This window comes from Myzus persicae, unplaced genomic scaffold (genome assembly GCF_001856785.1).
Source record: "Myzus persicae strain clone G006 unplaced genomic scaffold, MPER_G0061.0, whole genome shotgun sequence".
Lineage (NCBI taxonomy): Eukaryota > Metazoa > Arthropoda > Insecta > Hemiptera > Aphididae > Myzus > Myzus persicae.
The window spans coordinates 353336-373454 of record NW_019103856.1 but is presented as its reverse complement, the minus strand read 5'-3'; the positions used below and the strand labels follow the sequence as shown (position 1 = coordinate 373454).

The 20119-nt window shown below is 33.2% G+C and overlaps 2 protein-coding genes across 3 annotated transcripts; one reads left to right on the top strand and one right to left on the bottom strand.

Moving 5' to 3' along the window:
* The first annotated feature begins 2332 nt into the window (after positions 1–2332).
* On the top strand, positions 2333–15385 carry LOC111035467 (neurogenic protein big brain). 2 transcript variants are annotated; one of them, XM_022317107.1, is made up of 7 exons: positions 2334–2931; positions 12925–13051; positions 13207–13408; positions 13463–13531; positions 14446–14548; positions 14613–15026; positions 15094–15384. In XM_022317107.1, the coding sequence occupies exons 1-7, from the start codon at positions 2604–2606 to the stop codon at positions 15282–15284; spliced, it is 1434 nt and encodes a 477-aa protein (XP_022172799.1). In that variant the 5' UTR covers positions 2334–2603; the 3' UTR covers positions 15285–15384. The 2 variants fall into 2 exon arrangements, with proteins under 2 accessions (XP_022172798.1, XP_022172799.1); XM_022317106.1 differs by having other exon boundaries at positions 2333–2931; positions 13207–13531; positions 15094–15385.
* A 9-nt stretch (positions 15386–15394) lies between these two features.
* LOC111035468 (DNA primase large subunit-like) lies at positions 15395–18997 on the bottom strand. The gene is made up of 4 exons (XM_022317108.1): positions 18825–18997; positions 16464–16717; positions 15821–16398; positions 15395–15754 (listed from the first exon to the last, which is right to left on the bottom strand). The coding sequence occupies exons 1-4, from the start codon at positions 18995–18997 to the stop codon at positions 15485–15487; spliced, it is 1275 nt and encodes a 424-aa protein (XP_022172800.1). The 3' UTR covers positions 15395–15484.
* Between the last annotated feature and the right edge of the window lie 1122 nt (positions 18998–20119).

Sequence of the window (20119 nt, the reverse complement as noted above, 5' to 3'; positions counted from 1 at the left end):
CGTCTATAATAATAAGTACCTACGAATTCTGAAATACTCTTATACCATTAACTAAGAAGGTATATAAACTAAGACTAACAATACTATATAATTTATATTAGGTATTCGGCCAAATTTATTTTGTAGCAAGCCAGTAACATCGTATTTATTTTTTTAACTTTTAAGAGTAAAAAATATATAAATGAAATGAAAAAATGTAGAATACGTAGCCTTTAGGTAAAACTTAAGCGTAGATAGGATGTTTGGTTTGGATTTATCGATATCACGATAAAAAAAACTTGTATACCTGCTATACGTAACAAATGCGAGTTTTTGGGCTATAAAATTTTACGTTCTACACTCGAGAAGGTGTTATATGTATTATGTATACATGACTTTGTGGAATTTCAACGAAACGAAACCAAAACAGGATTGAAAATTGAATTTTTTTTTTATTTTTATTGTTTTTGTTTAGTATATACAGCAATATAGGGCTGCGTAGTATATTATTATAGTTCTCGATGCTCCACGCGCGCGAGTCGTTATGTTATTTGTACAATTGTACGTGCAGAGTTGGGAGGGTTTGAAGCGGCGGTGTCGAAATCGTTGTCACGCGCACATCCGTCCGCGGGGTAGACGATCGCAAGGGGGCGGCTTGGTGGCAGTGGCAGACGTTATATTTCAAGTCAAAAGACTTGTGGAAGAATACTGGAAAAAAAGAAGGGGGAAATTCAGTGAGCGCAAGATTGGATATTCATATGTACGCTCGTCTTTAAGGTACATCTATATATATATAATATATTGTGTAACATTATATATATTTTTACAAGAACGTCAGCTGTTCTCGTCCATGAGGCATACGGTTTTACTTATTTGGGGGTGTGGGAGGGAGGGGGTAACCCGCTAGGTATATATTTTACCGTACATAATATTATTATTCGTCGGGCACGGGGTGGCATGTCGCGTTCGCCAAAAATACAGATAATATGTTTGAAAAATCTCCGTCACCGTTGTCTCGTTGGACACAACAAAAAAAAGAAAAAAGAAAGAAAGAAAAGGAACCAGAATTTTTGTAATTCAAAAAATAGGGGGAAGACTCTTTCGGCAGCGCAACATGTGTGCCTCGCGTGTGTCTCGCGTTCCTTTATAATAATATAATATACCATTATTATTATTATTATTTGTCTCTCCCCGCGCTCCCCGCCGCCGCACACTTCGTGCGTGCGTTTTATAAACACGAACAACTGGATTTGCAGCCATGAAATTATTATACTCACCGCCGTTTCAGCTGCCTCGACGGCGAGGACATAAGACGGTGGCGACGGCGGCGGTTGTCGGTTCGGTGGAGCGCCTCCTGCAGTTTAAACGACGCGTATTATATAATATTATATACGATATATATTGTTGTACATGATACTACCGCTGCGATATTATTAATAATTATATATAAACTAATGTGGCCCATAAAATATTATTGGATGATATTCGATAGTAGCATATATTAGGTATTGCTTTTACGCATTGCCGTTGGCTATACTAAAATTATATAGGTGATGGCAATTGACGAGTTTATTATAATGGTAATAATTATAATTTACGTTTATCAATATATTATATTCTATTATAAACAAGACGCTTGTTTTCTACGCGAACGGCGCGTGTAAGCCATCAGTATATATTTTCGTGTTGACGAGTGCGTCAAATTTCAGACCACGTACATAAAATATACCATATGAATATAATATATAACCATATATAAGTATATAATGATTGATAATCGTTTATGTAACATACTGCATATTATAACCTATACCGCATACGCCCCGGGGTCTACACATCAATATTATATGATTATTATGTGCGATATAATTACTATTTACTATTATATACGAAGCGCGGTGCACACTATATAATATGAATTCACACAAAACTGGTTCATCAGCCGAATCGCGCGAGATGCGCAAGGTGTGCTTGTACTTAAAATACTCGTACAATATACATATCTACCTATATATGTAGATGTATACGAACACCATACAGTATTATGTATATATTAAAGTGCCTGTAGCGTGTATACCTATATATTAAATAGTTCAGTGGTGCAGCCTGCAGCAGTCTCCCGCAGCACTCCCCCGCGACAGAGGGTAAAAAGAAATGCGCGCAGGGTGAACGCGACCCATTGTCGCCGCGGCCTGCGCGGTCTTCCTGCTCTCTCTCTCTCGCACCACGCGCACACGCACCACTCGCACGCTCATCTGCTCCCCCACCCGTTTTCTGGTTTTTCGTTATTATTATTATTATTTTTTTTTTTTTTCGGCGGGCACGTTCGGCACGACCGACGACCACCTGCCACCGGAGAGCCTGTCCCGCGGCTGCAGTCGGCTCAATCGTCCGTCCACTGCAGTGTGGCGCGCGCTCACCGGCACTCCGTTTACTGCAGTCGATACAAATATATAATACGTACTCGGCGCACTGTACCACCGCGATAACGTCTTAATAATCCTACTAAAATACAGTTTAAAAGTAATAAAAAAGAAACCACCGTCGCGATATTCTTCAGCAGAAGACAGTGAGTTGTACAGATATATCACGCCGGTCGCACGTTTTCTCGCCTTCGCCCGACCATGAAGCGCAAAGACGACGGCGCCCAACTGGACCACCACCTCAACATGATGCTGGAACTGGTCGAGCGGCTGGAGCGGAACAGGTGGTCGGTGGGTTCCGGTGGCCGGCGGTGGCGACCCGACGCCCGGCCGCCGCTGATGCCCGTCCAAGCCGAACTCCGCACGCTGGAGCTCTGGCGGTCCGTCATGGCCGAGTGTCTGGCCACGTTCCTGTACGTGGCCGTCGTCTGCGGCGCGGCCACGTCGGACGCTTCGCCCGTGCTGGGAGCGGCCGCCGCGTCCGGGTTCACCATGCTCGCCCTGACCGTGTGCCTGCAAAACGTGTCTGGTAACGTACCGCATACATTAAATAACAAACACGACTGTGTAATACGCACGCGATTCTCGTTCTCTGTCGTCAACCGTCGGATAGATCTGTCGCAGATCTGCGCGCACGGGAGTCCTCGAGGAGTCCCCTATTGTCGTGACCACGGGTCCTCTTGAACGCAGATCATGCGTCTTCTTCTCCCTACGCATCTGCAGTTCTCTCGGGTGGTCGTTGTCGTACTATACGCACCCTCTAGTCGTATTCTCCCAATGCCGCCGCCGTCGCTTGCGTCCCCCACGACTACATCGTTTTCTGCAGTAACATTTCGTCTGATACATCAAACATTCTCTGCAACTCTCCTGATTTCGATTTGTCGAGTAATAGTGAATCTATAGTTGGTTTCAACCACCGTCGTGGCTTTTTTAGACATTACTGCACCCGTACGAGGATACCTTCAAGACGTTTTACCGTCCAAGTCCTACTTCTTATCGTTCATCCCCTCTTCTGCAAGTTTTTAAATGCACCCATACGATATGAAATGCATATGCCATATACACTGCAACCAATCACTTCCCAGTGGTGACTCGTTAACTGCTCGATCTGCAGAATCCTGTTACAATAGTTTAGACTTTATCCAACCATGCAAAACCTGCGATTACATATATATATATAGGTACAAGCAATCGGCTTACAACAATATTCATTTAATTGAAACGTACAATTATCACGAAATCGCATTTCTATCGAACCCATTGTGCCATTTTACAGCAAAAACTAAAAAGATTACTCGATGCGGTTTTCTTTGATATTATGTTACAGTAAATGGTCTTATAAGATAATATTTATATTATAATTTGCATATTATAATATGTCTTATTCTCAGTATAGTATATTACCACGAATAGGTACGTTAAGTTTTCAAATAAATATATTATCGTGGAGTTATCGTAGGTTAATGGTTTGTCACAGCTCCACAGTATTTAAAATGGATATTTTTTGCTAAAAAAAAAAAACAATTAAAAAAAATACTATTTAAAAATAATTGTATTTCCTTTATATCCTAAATAACACTACATTATGCGTATTTTGTGAAACTAAACAAAGAAATTAAATTTTATCTGAACGTATACAATATAATGTTTCTCTAAAACGATTCACCTACGATGTGGATACATCATACATGATATATAAGCAAATTATGTGTACCTATATACATAATATCATCTAAGCGCACACGAAGAAGGAAGTTTGGAGGAGGATAATCCGATAATGTATACATGAACTTCGTTGTGAGAGGGTTAATATTAATATTTTTGTACAATCAACGTAAACTGCCATGCGTTATTAGTCATTACTTATTAATTATTACCCGCATAGACCATGACCAATATATTGTTATGATTTTATATACACATAGAATATTATGACGAACCCATACGAGTATATTATTATGTCTCGTATATATACGGCAATAATTTATAATGAACGACGGATAAATAATAAATATGAATAGGTACTATAATTTTTAACCGATATCGATGTCTCGCTTTTAACTAATTATTTATTATTGTAATGGTTAGATATCGTTATGAGTAAGTAGGTGTACGAAGTGCACAGTCGAAAGGATTCTTCTGTCTTCTAGACGGATATACAAACGCCGTTCTGGCACATTCCGCCTATATCGCGTATCTGTATTATATAATATATACACACACACACACACACACACACACACACACACACACACACACACACACACACACACACACACACCATATAACAGACTGTCTGCGTTTAACATTTACAGAATAATATAAATCATGTTCAAGGGTTCTCAACCGCGATATTATATCGCCAGCGCCTCCGCGGGCGTCAGCTGAAAGATTATAAGTCTCGAAAAACAATACCCCCCTCCCACCTGACCCTTGTAGTCGTTCTGCAATAGTTGCAAAAATGCACTTATTATTATTATTATTATTTTAAACTCACATCAGATTATAGAATGATTATTACGTATGCGACGTAACAGTATTGTAACGTTTTATTCGAGTTCTCGTAAAGATTATAAACATCAGCTATAAGTGTGCTAAGATACTATAATCTGTCTTCAATCCCTGTTTAAAAATGTTTTGGCCGGACGTGAGCTGAAATTCGAATCTAATTATTTCTATACAGGAATAATAATAGGCCACAATATATTCTAAACTTTTAATAGATAATAGAAGTGGTAAAACGTAGTACATACTATTGTCAATTATACAATAGTGTCTATAATACGTGTCGTATAAAATATTAAAATATAATATGTGGCCGCCGTGCTTATTAATCGTCACCCTCTCTAAACACCGCCTTTTGTATGACCGAAAATTGGCACTCTTCGGCGGCAGATCGTCCAAACCGTAAAATTCGACATTTATCAAATTTCCCCTCGCGACCACACATTTTACACGGTGCCTGTGTGTACCTTTTATATATATAAAATATAAATATATGCGTAAAGTGACGTGAACAGATTTTTCATCTAATGCCGCTGTGAAATATTTCAATTCGTTTCGTTTATAATAAAATGGTTTCGTAAATCGTCTGGCCAGTACTGAAATTATTTGTGGAATTAATATAGGTATATATTTCGTGATTCTGCATTTCTGCACAAGAATAAAAATGGCATACGCAACAAAGGTAAATAAATGGAGGTACCTACGTAGGTCGGTAGACGGTAGACGTTTACCTCTTACCTGGTAACGTTCGCTGAATAATAATAATTATAGGACGCCACGCCGACACACAGATGGCAGAAACAATAATACATTTTAAACTAATACCGCAATTTACCCATACAATACGACGAGATTTCGTAGAGAAAAACACATGGTCAGCTGCAACCTGATGAATTTTTTTTTTGTTGGAATTCGAGAAGGTTAAATCTTACCATGTTTTCGCGCGTTATTTTTCGCTAACCAGACAAAGACAATACGCCTAAGGAAGTGCATTGCGAGATCCCTTTGTGATGTACAGCACCATAGCCGTATTGGTTATAGGTATACACCGTACACCGTCTTTCCGATATTCTTACGCAAATTTATGTTGAAAATTAAAAATATTTTATTGTAAGCACGGCGGTAAACTTTTTGGCAAAAGCCTGACGTGACTTGTTTACAAGACATTTAAGCTATGGATATTATATTACGAGTAAGTGTCCAAAACTAAAAAAAAAAAAAATCTATTCATGAATTATTCATGTCGCTTATAGTCACCATGGTACATTATATCGTTTGAACGAACTTTTGAATTGTTTGGACGCATTCGCATCAATGGAATTGCAGCGCCATAGTACATACATATATTAGCATTGAAAAACGACAATAATAATAATTGTTTGATCATTAGTCCATTTAATTTAATTAAAACCCGCGTGAATACGATTTGTTCACATCCGAAAACGTGCCAGCTAGCTGTCTTGGGCTCTAGCCAGAATAATACTCTACAGTCTATATTGTGTGCATATAGTTCCTTTCTTCATTGCTGCAGCAGCGGTTGTTTTAATTTGTTTGTTTAAAAAGGACTATTATAGCGAGCAGAGACGACGAAACACTATATTATGTATGTGAGGGGTACCTATATGTATACTGTGTTTGCGTCTACGACCCCGCACTGCATTGGATTAGTTTTTTTTCGCCGTCGTCGATTGACGTGAAGTGCGTATAGTATTTTAAATGTGCTTCCCATGTGCATGAATGGATCTTTCGTCTTTTCATACGACGAAAACAGAGAACTGAATGAAATGATTCGTCTATAAAAACAACAACGACAACAAGATGCATAGAGAATAATATAAAAAGTGTGGGCCGTTGCGTAATCGAAAAATTTTATGCATATACATGCAGCAGGGTTGGACCAGCTCTGAGACGTTTACCGGGATAACCATTTGTGACCGACCTCATCAATATCTAACTTTTGAACGTATTGCGTTATGATTAAAGACCGGATTTATATGCATTTAAAATTTTAAAATATGCATGCAAACATGCACTAAAAAAGGCAAAATATGCAAGAAAAATATGCAAAATATGCAAAATGAAATTTCAGTTTATATTACATGTTATATTTGATTTTAATTTTGCAGTAATAATTATTTGTATGTTTTATTTACATTTTCATAAAAAAAAGTAAGACGTATAATATAATAAATATATAATACAACAATATAATTTGTTAAATTGTAATTTAATTTTTAACCATTGATACATTGTAAAAAAATTAAATAATAGATACATTGGTGATATATAGTTATATAAATAGGAAAAAAGTATGAAAAATTGAATGTAGTATGTTAATTGGAAAAACAATAACCTAACCTATTTTTAGCGCCCGACCATTCCTTGAGATGTAAAATATTTCATATTAATATTATACAAACGTACCTATAATCTCTTTTTTATGTTTGCTCAACACATTTTTTGATCGTTAGGTGTATATTTGTACGGTTTTTTGATAAAATATGCAAAAATACGCAAAACATGCACTGACGTCAGAATATGCGAAAATATGCACTATACAATTTTGATATTTAATCAATCAAGTAATGATTTATGGAGACTCATTGGCTGCATGTCTATGATGTTTAAAATAGAGCAACATGCATTTTATGCAAAATCCGGTCTTTAGTTATGATTATTCGTCATTCGATAGTAATAACAGTTAGTAGGCGCAACGGATTCAGAGTTAGTCGTACATTATAATGTATACATATAGGTAGGTATAGGTAGTGAGCTCGGTGGACCTAAAATATTGTAATATGTATGTATACAACGTTCCGGTGGAGGTTATAAAAATACTATACATACCTACTTTGCACCTGGTTTACGTGTGGACTCCGCTGCAATCGATGTTATGACATGAAAATGCCGGTGCTGCGTAATGCGTGGTAGTATATATATAGTTTTTAATGGGTAGTTTTTTTTTTCCTGTTATTATTTCGTTTCGTCGGAGGGTTGGAATTTCACCTGCGCGATTACACAGTTTCCACCAACCAACGAAACCTACGGGGAACGCAAGCAACAATGAAATTTGTTATACTATATACCTATAATACATCAAATCAAATAAAAAACAAAATAAGTTGCGATTCGCATAAAACGTGTGGATGCAACGCGCTTTTAGCCCGATGGAAATTTGTATTTGCGATTGTAATATTGTTTAAACGCGCTTGTACGAAAAATGTGTATCTAAATCATTCGAAAAACATCAAATATCATACTTAAAGAAAATATAACCAAAATTGTATAGCCAAATCATCATTTCTGGTCTAAATCCCGCGGCCCACCCGGTATTATATATTTATTTACCTGTCCATTATCTATCACCTATATAGTCATTGCAAAGCGGCGAGGCGCCTGCTTACATATTGTATTAGTGAGAAAATTAAATAGGTACCTACCCGACTAGGATTTTAGATTCGTGTACTTAAAAGTTAAAGTCCTCGGACTCGTCGGGAGTGGAATGCGTGTGTACAATATGTTAACACGTATTTTTCCAGTCTTCCAGCGCATCAATGAAATATAAAATAATGTATAATATAATATGTTATACGCTTAACACACCGCATATGGATTTTTTTTTTTAATTTTATGTTCCCGAACTAGATCGTTTACGACGAGTCACGGCATGGTGTGTCAATGAACCACTGTCCCGGCTCATACATCCCTCCACCGCAGTGTTTAATTGGCCGGCGTGTGGGGTGGAACAATATAAACGATATATTATATTATACACGCGGCGCTTTATTATATATTATTATTATCGTATGTACACGGGCGCACATGTTCGCCGCGGACCTGGTTCGCTGCTCTTGTAAAAAAAAAAAATAAATAAAAATTGCCCTCTTCGGTGGCGATAAAAAACCGTATCGGTTGACAATTGGCACTCGAGTCCACCGATAAAATATGTGTATCAAGCATGAGGGCTGAAAGTGAACCTTTGGGGAGGCGGCGGGGATAACCGCGGCGCGACAATGAGATAATGATTATGTTGGACGCGCGACCGTATATATGTATATAAATTATACAATGTATATTATTATATTATTATTGGCGAGCATCTGTTGTACGTAAAAAAAGGTTTTGACCCTCGTGTTCACGCGCGGCGGATTAATGCGAGTCGCGCAAAAAACCGCGGTACCTACGCATATTGTAGCGACGCCACTCGCTTATATAATATAGTTGAGTCGGTACACTCAGGTCACCAAAAATCCTATAATACTATAATACAATTATGACTGTCTACTGGGCTGGCCGAGTTAGCCTGTTCGAATGCGACGCGTTAAAATATTTTAAACGCATAGACAACAATAAGTTAAGGCAGGGTTTAAGTAGGTATTGTTTTATTTTTCCACGGCTGTTAATTAGGTATCTATATTCTATATCATAGGCCTAGACTTTAAAGTTTTCTTATTTTTTATTTTTATTAGAACTTTTAGTATAAATAGACTTTAAAGTTATAAGCAGAAACGGCAGTCTGTGTATCATTTATATGTTATTTTCCTGCGTTACAAACCACGCCCCTCCGGCCTAAAAAATGATCACGAATAGTTACTAAAATTGTTTTAATTCAACTAATTTAATAATTAGCATGAATTCTAGGCGTTCCTCTGGGTGGGTATAATAACGGTCATTGCCTATTTACATAATTAATCTAAATAAAAAACTAAATAAAATCGTTAAAATAGTATAGTTAGAAGTTAATATTAAAAAATAAAGTAATGATTCGACATTTAACTAGTGCTTGTCTCGCATATTGATATAATGGCAGTAAAGTACCTACATTAGTACGTAACCCGAGGGTAATAAAATAATGAGTAACTAAACAATATATAATATCCTGCAGGCATTCGGCAATAATAGGCATTAGCATTGATTCTATTAAAGTTAATTTTCCCGCGACCACAGGTAGGTTAAGTTAGGTACCTCTACAATTCAATATTTTGCAAACTAGCAAACGGCATCATCTATTACATATTGTAGTACCTATACAGTGCCATAACACAACGAACATACTCTGTTTTCGATGCAATAGTCAGAGCAAGTGCAGTGCGTAGATCGTCAGAATACTGAGTAGGGCGAAAACAAATTGCCAGCTCGGCCGTCAAAAGAAATTATAATTTTATAGATGCCAAAAATATATATTCTCAAGAACTCAAGAACAGTGTTTTTGGCAGTCACGTCGGAACGTATTGCGTTTTTGTTGTGCTGCTGTTATTATAAACGTTAACAGAAAAAAATAAAATTAGAAAGCTGATTAAAATTAGCATCAGAAGTTATTATACATGATGATTCTTCAAAGTTTTTGAAAAAGTAAAATTGTAGGTACATGTACACACTTGACTTACTTTTATTATTTTAATATTTCATCAATGACAGAACTTTCCTCACAGAACAAGGTATAAAAATAAACAACTTCCAATTATAGTGACATATCTCTTGTCGCAGTAAGGCAATAAATATACTCAAGTGTGATAAACATTTTTTGAATTTGTTACGCTACCTACCATCTGTTTATAATTTATTTTTCGAGAATGTGTCGCCTGAAGACCATTGTCTTCTAGACCCTCACAACCTCACACATGTGACATAACAAACAACCAAAAACACATTCAAGAAGATCGATTACCTATTTAAATATAATATATACTTTTTAAACTTGATAATATTTTTTCAAGGCAATATCTAAGAGCAATTATTGTTGTATCCTATTTCTTATACTATGTATTTATAAAATAATACCCTTATTTAATTCAAATATTATTGTTTTAAATTTCTTAAACTTGACTGGTAACCTACTGCAGTAGGAACATTTTATACATATCGAATTAGAAAAAAATCAGCGTCCAAAGAGTAAAGTCAATTTAAATTTGTTTCATAAAAGCTATCAATAATTATAGGTATCTTTACACCTATACGGATACCGGATAAGTACCTACTCAATTTCAGATTTACTTGTGATGGACTTAAATTTAACACATCCATAACAGTCACACTGTGAAATCAGCACCTACTTATAGTGAGACTTTACAGGTATTTTTCTTTCATTATTATATAAATATATAATGGGTCGGCACACATTTAAGACTACTTGAACAAGTCAATAATAATAGTTAATACTATTATAGGCAATAAAAATCATTGTGTACCACTGTAGCCTCTCAAAATGATGGACGACAACTACTGTAATGTCATGAGATAAGTTAGCAGTACAACTTGTCATAGTTAGTATGGACAATACAAATGTAACATCTTAAGTAGACAGTTGAATGTAACACTGTAAAGCAATAGAATAAATAATAAAATGAATAAAAATCAAATTGCACCTATATATCTGTAGGCACACACACCAGCAATGATTTCGTGGTATTGTAAGTATCTAAATGTTAATTTATTATCGTAGTCAAAGCTGTGACAGTAACTTTGACTAGGAAATCAAATCTACTCCGATGGTTCCAGAACAACGTGCACATATGTGTATTTTCAGAACCATGTGTACCATATTATATAGAACGGTAGTAAGCGATTGCCGGCTAATTATTGTTCGAAATGTATTATAATATAGCTGGTAAATGACCTTGAAAAAAAACTATAAGATTAAAAATGTTGATGATAATTAAAATAATATAAAATATATGACGGTCTACAGATGTGCGTACGGTATATCTACAGCGTATAATTATCGGTTACCAGCTATAGATAGTGTATTACTGATATTAAATAATATAATTTGAAACTTAAATAAGAAGTATGGAACATATTTTATTTTTAAATGATATATACGTAGAGTTAAAAAACGTTTAATTCAGCCAATCTATATATATATATATATATCATATATTCATATCTATGATCTTTATATGTATATAATTTAATATGTACCCATAGACTGACTGACTGATCAACGTTGAGCCTAAACTATCATAGCTATAGACTTGAAAGGTACTACTGTACTAGATTTTCAAAGTACCTTCGTACCAGCAATCACCATATATGGGTGCACTAGCCACTAAGGATTTTGAGATTTACGAGGGAAATCAAAAAAAAAAATGTTTGTTTATAAATGATTGCAATGTGCGGATGGTTACATGCCTCACAAATTATATTAGTAATGGTAGAAATTAATATTTTTTTTGCATTTATAAATGGTTGGCAGTGGTTAAATAAAATAAAATTGTTATTATGATTGGAAATAATTATTTCTAATTTGTAACTGTATTCACTTTTTGGTCAATATATATTTTTACCAGATACGGATTTAAATCATAGTCGCATTTTTGAATGAAAAGTTAAAAAAATTGTTTGCTGGGTGAAAAAACTTGAAAATGTAATACAACGTTTCTCATAATACTTTGTTAGTGGAAATTAAAAAATGTTGAGCTTAAATCCTCAATAATTTTTTATGCGCTCCCGAAGTTAAGATTTTGACAAGATTCGTTAAAACCACGGACATTTGTAAATTATTTTGAACCAGAAATATTTTATTTATATCTAAGATTTTAAAATGTAATATAAGATTCTCCAAAGTTTTTCTAAAACTTAAATTAAAAATTATCAATTGATTTAACCTATTGTAGTACCTATTAATGCCTAATAGTAAAATTAATTACTTCAAACACAATAGTATCATCACATATACTTAGACTGTATTCGCTCAGAATCGTTTTTCGTACCTGTACAATGATTTTATATAATTGAATTAAAATTTAACACATCCATTATTGCAGTGACTCACTAGACACCAAATGTACAGCAGAGCGTTACCCACATAGGTACCAGCTTATACTTATTAATGTTTCAGTTGCATTTATACGCATATCGGCATAATAATATACATAATATACACTAACCAGAAAAGTTATAGTTTTACGTCGATGAACCAATATAGTGTAGTCTTAAAATATTATTATTTGCCTATGCATTTGAATTAATTCATATCACTGGACAATTTAATTGATTAGAATTGTTTTCTTCTCAGGAGGACACATTAATCCTGCTTTAACTACTGCCATGCTGATCACAAGAAGGATAAGCCCCGTAAGAGCTGTTATGTTCATAGCCGCACAATGTGGCGGAGCAGTTGGAGGCGCTGCGATAATCTACAGGTAAACAATATTTAAGTCACACCGTATCATATTATACTATTATGCAAGTCGTATGATATTTAAATCTTTATTCATTATTATAATACTGTCCTCTGTTCGGATCACGTACATGATATCAAATTCTCATATACCATCATGGTACTATCGGTTTCTAGTGTTTCCGCTCGCAACTACTTCACCAGTCTGTACGACCTGCCGAACAGCAGCACAACCCCATGGCAGCGTTTCAGCCTAGGCTTGCTACTCATGTTCTTCATCGTGTTCACATATTACGTGACTAATAATACGTTTCACAAATGGACCGGAACTTCGGCAACGGCAATAGGAGCAGTGTACTTCGCGTGCGGTCTAGTGGCGGTAAGAACAAATCCAATGATCCCTTATAAATACCCTACGAGTAACTTTTTGCAGATGCCCTTTATTAATCCAGCTTGCGCGTTTGGACCGGCACTTGTGATGAACCATTGGGATAATCACTGGGTAAGTTTAATCATTATTAATTATTGTTAACGCGACATATTTTTTTAAGTAAACGAGTACCCTACTAACTTACTATGTTACACCGAGGCGCAGGCTTAGGGTCGTTTTCAGGGCGGGTATAGAGGGCGTACGGCAGGGGGTGAAATTGTAACAGCTGAGACAAAAATATCAGGACTAAATAAATATAATTGCCTAGCTATTCATTACTTCTAGAAAAGAGTATTTATTGTACCTACTATTAAGCAAAAATTTAAAAGTGAAAAAAAAGTGTAGGTAGGTATATATAGGTAAATATGTTCTACCACCGCGTTGTATATATCAAATTTATACGAATATGAAATGTACCTATGTCCTACAATATTGCTGTATATTTATAAAAGCACATCCACACACCCATAATTGCAAGTTAGTTTCGAAGTTATAGCCTCTTAAAGTTTGCTAATATATACTATTTATTATGCGAGTTACCGCCCCATTCTGGTATTGTGCGGAAGCCTGTTGTACTGAATACTGATCTTAGTTTGTTGATTAAAGTGTATTAGACTGATAAGTGAAAATACTTTCAACTTTTTAATTCTCAAATAACTTTTTTCGACCATCTATCAATTCATACATAGTTAATATTGTAAAATAAATAATAATAATAATTTTCAGTTAATACTTTTAAACTTTAATATTCATACGTAAATATAATACCTATATGATATAAACTATCACAATAATGTGCAGTGGGTGGGAGCCGGGAGGGGTGCACAACTGTACCATAAAATTAACAATGGGTGAAATTTAAGCTATTTTTCGATGTAACGATGGAGAAAAAATTGCAAATTTGATTTTGCAACATTATATTATTACTCTAAGGTTGAGATAACGTGGGTTATGATTATTTTATTAAAATACTTACTACTTCCTAGGTTTATTGGTTTGGACCAGGAGCTGGAGGAATCATTGCAGGCGTAGTGTATGATTTAATATTCAATCCACAAAAACGAAAAGCGACAATAGATGATTTGAATGGTAAAATGTTACACATTGTGCAATTAAAAAAAATCAAATTAATAATATATAATACATTTTATAGATGATGAGAATCTGTGTCAGATACAAGTACCACACAAAATAATTCGACCAGCCCTTTCCCCCCCAATGCTATCTGCTGATTTAGATTTACCAGAGCCTTTGTACGAAGGGAGTAGATCATTATACACTCGTTCACCAGTTTTGACCCGTGCAAATTTAAGTCGTTCGCAGTCACTGTATCATTCAAAATCTATTCATAACTTGCCACCTCGTGATTACTTACCAAGACCAGGGCCATTATTACCAGCTCAATCATTATATCCACAGACAACAACAGCTACTACATTATGCAATGACAGAACAGATAGACTTGATAGGCAAAATCAACAGAATCAACAGAATCAACTAAGGCAACATGAACCCACATATGGTGCTAGGAATTCGTCAAAAGTCAATGCTAGTGGCATCCATAATGGTTTGTAGCTTATGAAATAGATTGTAATGAAAGCATTAATACTATTGCCTGTTTAAAATATTTCCAGGAATATATTCACAAAGCTGTAATAGGTCTGAAACATATAGGCAACCACCAAAAGATTCAGCAGATGATCCATCTTATGGAATTTATGGCAATTCTCAAAATAAATCACAAAATCATCATGGTAATCATTCAAAGAGTGAGTATGTTTACCGATGGACGCCACCAAATTCAGTTATGCACGAGTACTCATGAATGTGTCAATATATTATATTATTATTATATGTACAGTTTGCTATGTGAATACTATTTTCTTAATTGTAAAATAATTATTGTAAATATATTTTATATTAATAATTACTCATTATTAATTACTATAATGGAATTAATAAACTAACATTTCGTTTACTGTATATTTATAATATTACATTATCTAGTAATATCTACCTATCTTATTAATCTATTATAGGAACATATTTAGCTTTTTTCGAATTGAAAAAATACTGTGTTGGTGTATTATGATATAAAGGTTCTGACATGGGAAACAACTTTTGTGCATACCAATGACATGCTTGGATAGGTTGATCACTATTTTTTAAATCATTTAAAGTATTCATTTCTTCATCATTAATGGATGTAAATTCTTCTAGGATACTTTTAAGTTTAACTTCACTACAGTGTACAAATGGACAGCATCCTTCATCAGAAACTTGAATATTTTGTTTCTAAAAAAAAATTAATCTATTACAAATAAAACTTGTCGAAATTCTTAATAAGTTGCTGAGATATACCTGCATTAAAACACAAGATGTCATTTGGTAATTTTTTTTTGATCCTACCATACCGTAAGTATGACGGACATTGTATTCTATTTGCTTGTTATGTTCATCCCATGAATGTGTACATGTACTTTTTAGATTTCCACACTTGGAATATTCCTGTTGAAATATTTTTAAAGTTTGATCTAAAGATACTCCTATATCTTTTAAAAATAATGTCAATCGATAACGTGGATCATGTGCAAGGCGATGGTTTGTGAATAATGAATTTAATGACAACAACATGCAAGGAGGCAATAATATTTTGTTTGAATTGAGTTCTTCTAAAGATATCTGTTCATCAATATTTTTCCAAAAGGCTATTTTAGAATTATAATACCTATTTAATTTCTCATTAAGATATTCAAATTGTAAGTTATTATTATCTAAAGCAGACATAGAACGACGGATTATATGTAATGATTTGATATAAATTAAACGAAATAAATCTACTAGTAAACTGTTCCATTGATTACAGAGTACAATAGCAATGCCTTGAGTAAGGTGTACTTTTCTATTGGAAATTAATGTAAGACATTTTTGCCAAGGAACTGAAAAAATAAAATTTAATTAGTCAAATATGAAACAATTATACATAATATTTGTATTAACAAACCTTCAATAGATTGTATACTACAATTTTCATTACATGGCACATGTTGCTTATCCTTGTATTCTGAACAGACTTTTAGTAATACATCAATATTATCATCAGTAACACTAAAAAGTCCAATTTCGTCTATTATTTTTATTAAGTATTTTCTTAAAAAATTAGGTTTCAATAAATTTAATCGTTCTGATATTAAACGACATTCTCCTTCTATGACTGTCTCCTTTAATGAGTGGTCATCAGTTAAACTTGCATATGTTCTGTAAATATCAATGTACTACTTAATTAGATGAATAATTTTTACCAAACAAATTCTTTAGAGCTAACTATATAACATGGAAATCATAATTATTAGTTAATAGTAGTTATTAGATATTATAATTGCACAGGATCTAGTAATCACTCTTTAAATTATATCTAAATATAATATGATATACTAATTTATTTATTATATAGGTATATTTACTGAAATATCTTTACATGATATCAACATAATCATTTGGCAGAATTTATAATTTATATGGTTGACTATCATTTTAAAATTTAAAATTAACATTGGACATTTGTATTTGTAACATTTTTATCCAAAATAATCATCTAAATAGGTAATCAAAATTTTCCTTTAAAAACTACTAAGGAATAAACTATAATACAATTTATTAAAATGTATATTTAAAAGTAAGTATCCATTCAAATTATTATAAAAAAATAATTTAAATTTTATTTTTAAGAAAAAGTTCATGTATTTTTAGATAGGTATAGGTAGTTTCTTATGGAAATATTTATAATTTTAGGTATATTGCATACTACTCAACAGTTTAACATACTATGTGGAGAAAATTCAATGTAACAGCTACTGAGGTTTGACTCAAAACTATAAATTGTCAATTTTTTTAATCAGAATTATTGAAACTCAAGTATAAAAGAATATGCAGTTACATTATAATAAATATGAGAACAAATATTATTATAATACATTTTTTTACATAATCTAGGATTTTCAGGATTGCTTACTATATGACCAAAATAGGACATCTGGTATCTTTGAATCTTGTGTAAGAAAGTAGTTTTAGTAAGTACCTTCAAACTAGTTCATTAAGATGATGCAACTCATGTGTTTATTGTCTCCGTGTTACTAATGTTCAGGCATAACAAATTTTTGTTCACTAGTTTCAATAGTGTGTTCACAAAATAGATTAAATTTAATCTGTTCTGGGGTGTGTTGTTGATTTTTATATTAGACTGAATTAACCTATTATCAATTTTTTAAGTAAGAACATTAGCCGTACCTAAGCATTGTGGATTTTTTTAAATATTTTAATATTTTAGCGAGATATGGTTACCTATGTGAAATATCACAAATTAAAAATGCTCATATCTCTCTTGAAAATTAAAATATAGAACAAAAACTGATACTTGAGCATAGATAATGTTCTTACCTAAAAGTTTTATAGTGGTTTTATAATTCACTCTAATATCAAAACTAACTGCGTACTGTTGAAACTAGTGAACAAAAATTTGCTGTGCAAGATGGAGACAACAAATACATGGGGTAGAGTCCTCTCAGGGGCATAAATGAGGGGGGTGTAAAAGGGATAGACCCCCCCTTAACTTTTATAGTATATATATAAATAGGCTACCACTCACCACTGTATTTGAAAATGTAGTATTTTGTAAAAATATGTCTATCGCTCCCAGGACAAAGTCCTAATGACACCAATGCGTACTTTTAAGAGGAGTTTCAATTAAATTATACTTTAACTATAATAGTATGTATAACGTTAATTTGATTTTATTTGTAAATTTAAGTTATTATTATTAGAATTAAATAAAAATATTTAAAATAGGTATTCATATTATCTGACAATTTACTAATCCTAAATATGGGTGTATACATAACGCATATTATATACCGTACCAATAGATATACAAATATAAAACAACAAAAGTATAATTTGTATACATGTTTATGAAAATAAATTAGTAATAAGTGATTATAGATCAGAGGTTCTCAAACTATGGTACGCGAAAGGCCACAAAGTGATAGAACGGAGAGTAAATAAATGAATATTTTAAACCGTGTTTGAACACAGTCACATAGAAATAGACATAAAGTGGTATGTGACAGATTAATAATACACAATATGAGTGAGATTTAAAAGTTTGAGAACCGCTGTTATAGATTATAACAGTAGTACCTGCCTATTACAATTCACAACAGCAACTAAACAGATAATAGAGATACATATACATGTACCTAAGTAAATTATTTAAATTAGTGTTGCTTAATAACACACAACATTATTTTCAGTCTAAGTTTACAGTGAGTTTAATAAATATATAAATATACATAAATTACATAAGTACCTAAGGCACAGAAATCCAGTGTAGTCTAGAAGTGTAGAGTTTCTCAGATACAAAGAGTATTTTGGTTTGTCACTTAATTTAGCGTAAGTAGAAAAATGTTCCAAACGAGATAAAGCTGAATCCTCCACATCGAATATGGGTACATTTATATCAGGTATTTGTAAATAAAACATTTTTTCTTATTAATCTTACAGAAATTGAAACCTATGATCACATATATTGACTGTAATGCAATATAACCGTGCTTGTAACACGTTAATAACTTATATAAAACCATGCACTGTTAACTATATTGTTATATTCAGATAAAAAATAAAATAATACCATAAAACATAATGAATTATTAAATATTATTTACGTATAACGTAACGTCTACTCGAATAGCCCTATCTATAGTCTATCCAGTATCTTTATTTAAAATATTAGGTAATTTATTAGTATCACAATTCAAGATAGTACTATCTAAAGCCGCGGCCAGTATCAATATAATTGTTATCGCTTATCTGTAAACAGCTGATTGGATATTTGCATAGACCTTATTAGTCTAAGGTCTATGATGGATATTTGAATCATTTTTACACTTTATAATATTTACATTCATCACAGATATACTATAGAACAATACCTATAGTACACTTGTACAGTAAAGTACAATATGCACTAAACTATTAGATTTTGAGCAGAGCGGTGAATGTATTAATTTCACAATGATGACGTGTGTTTTTTAATTTTAATTTAATTTTTGTGTCTGTCATCACGGTTTGGGGCAGTAAAAGTGCTTGGATTTTTTTCAATAGCAACTTTTCTGGTAGGAAAGCCAATTTGGCAATCTAGTTAGTGTATTCGGGAGGTCAAAATTTAAAATTCTCAATAGTTTTCCAAAGCGACCGGAAAAAAGCACCAACAAATTAAGGAAAAACGGGAATTTTCACTAAAAGTTAGTTTTCGAAAAAATCGTTTCTGATTTTTAGTGTAGGTAACTCTAAAAAAATGACCATAGATAGGTACATGCAATTTTCACTGAATGTTTGTTAGAATTTTTTAAACGCTTTAAAATGTTCAAAATATTTTGACTCGTTGACTTACATTTTCAATTTTCATTTTTTTTCATTTTTTTTCTATAAATGTCAATAAAATTTTATTTGTTCGGTAAAATAGTGTGACAAATGAATACAAGGCTCCTGATATATTGTTAAAATATCAGTTGAAAAATATTAAAAATACAAATGCACGTTTTTGTTTTACTATCATTTAAAGTTCAATTTTTTTTACAAAATTTCTCAAATTGATAATTG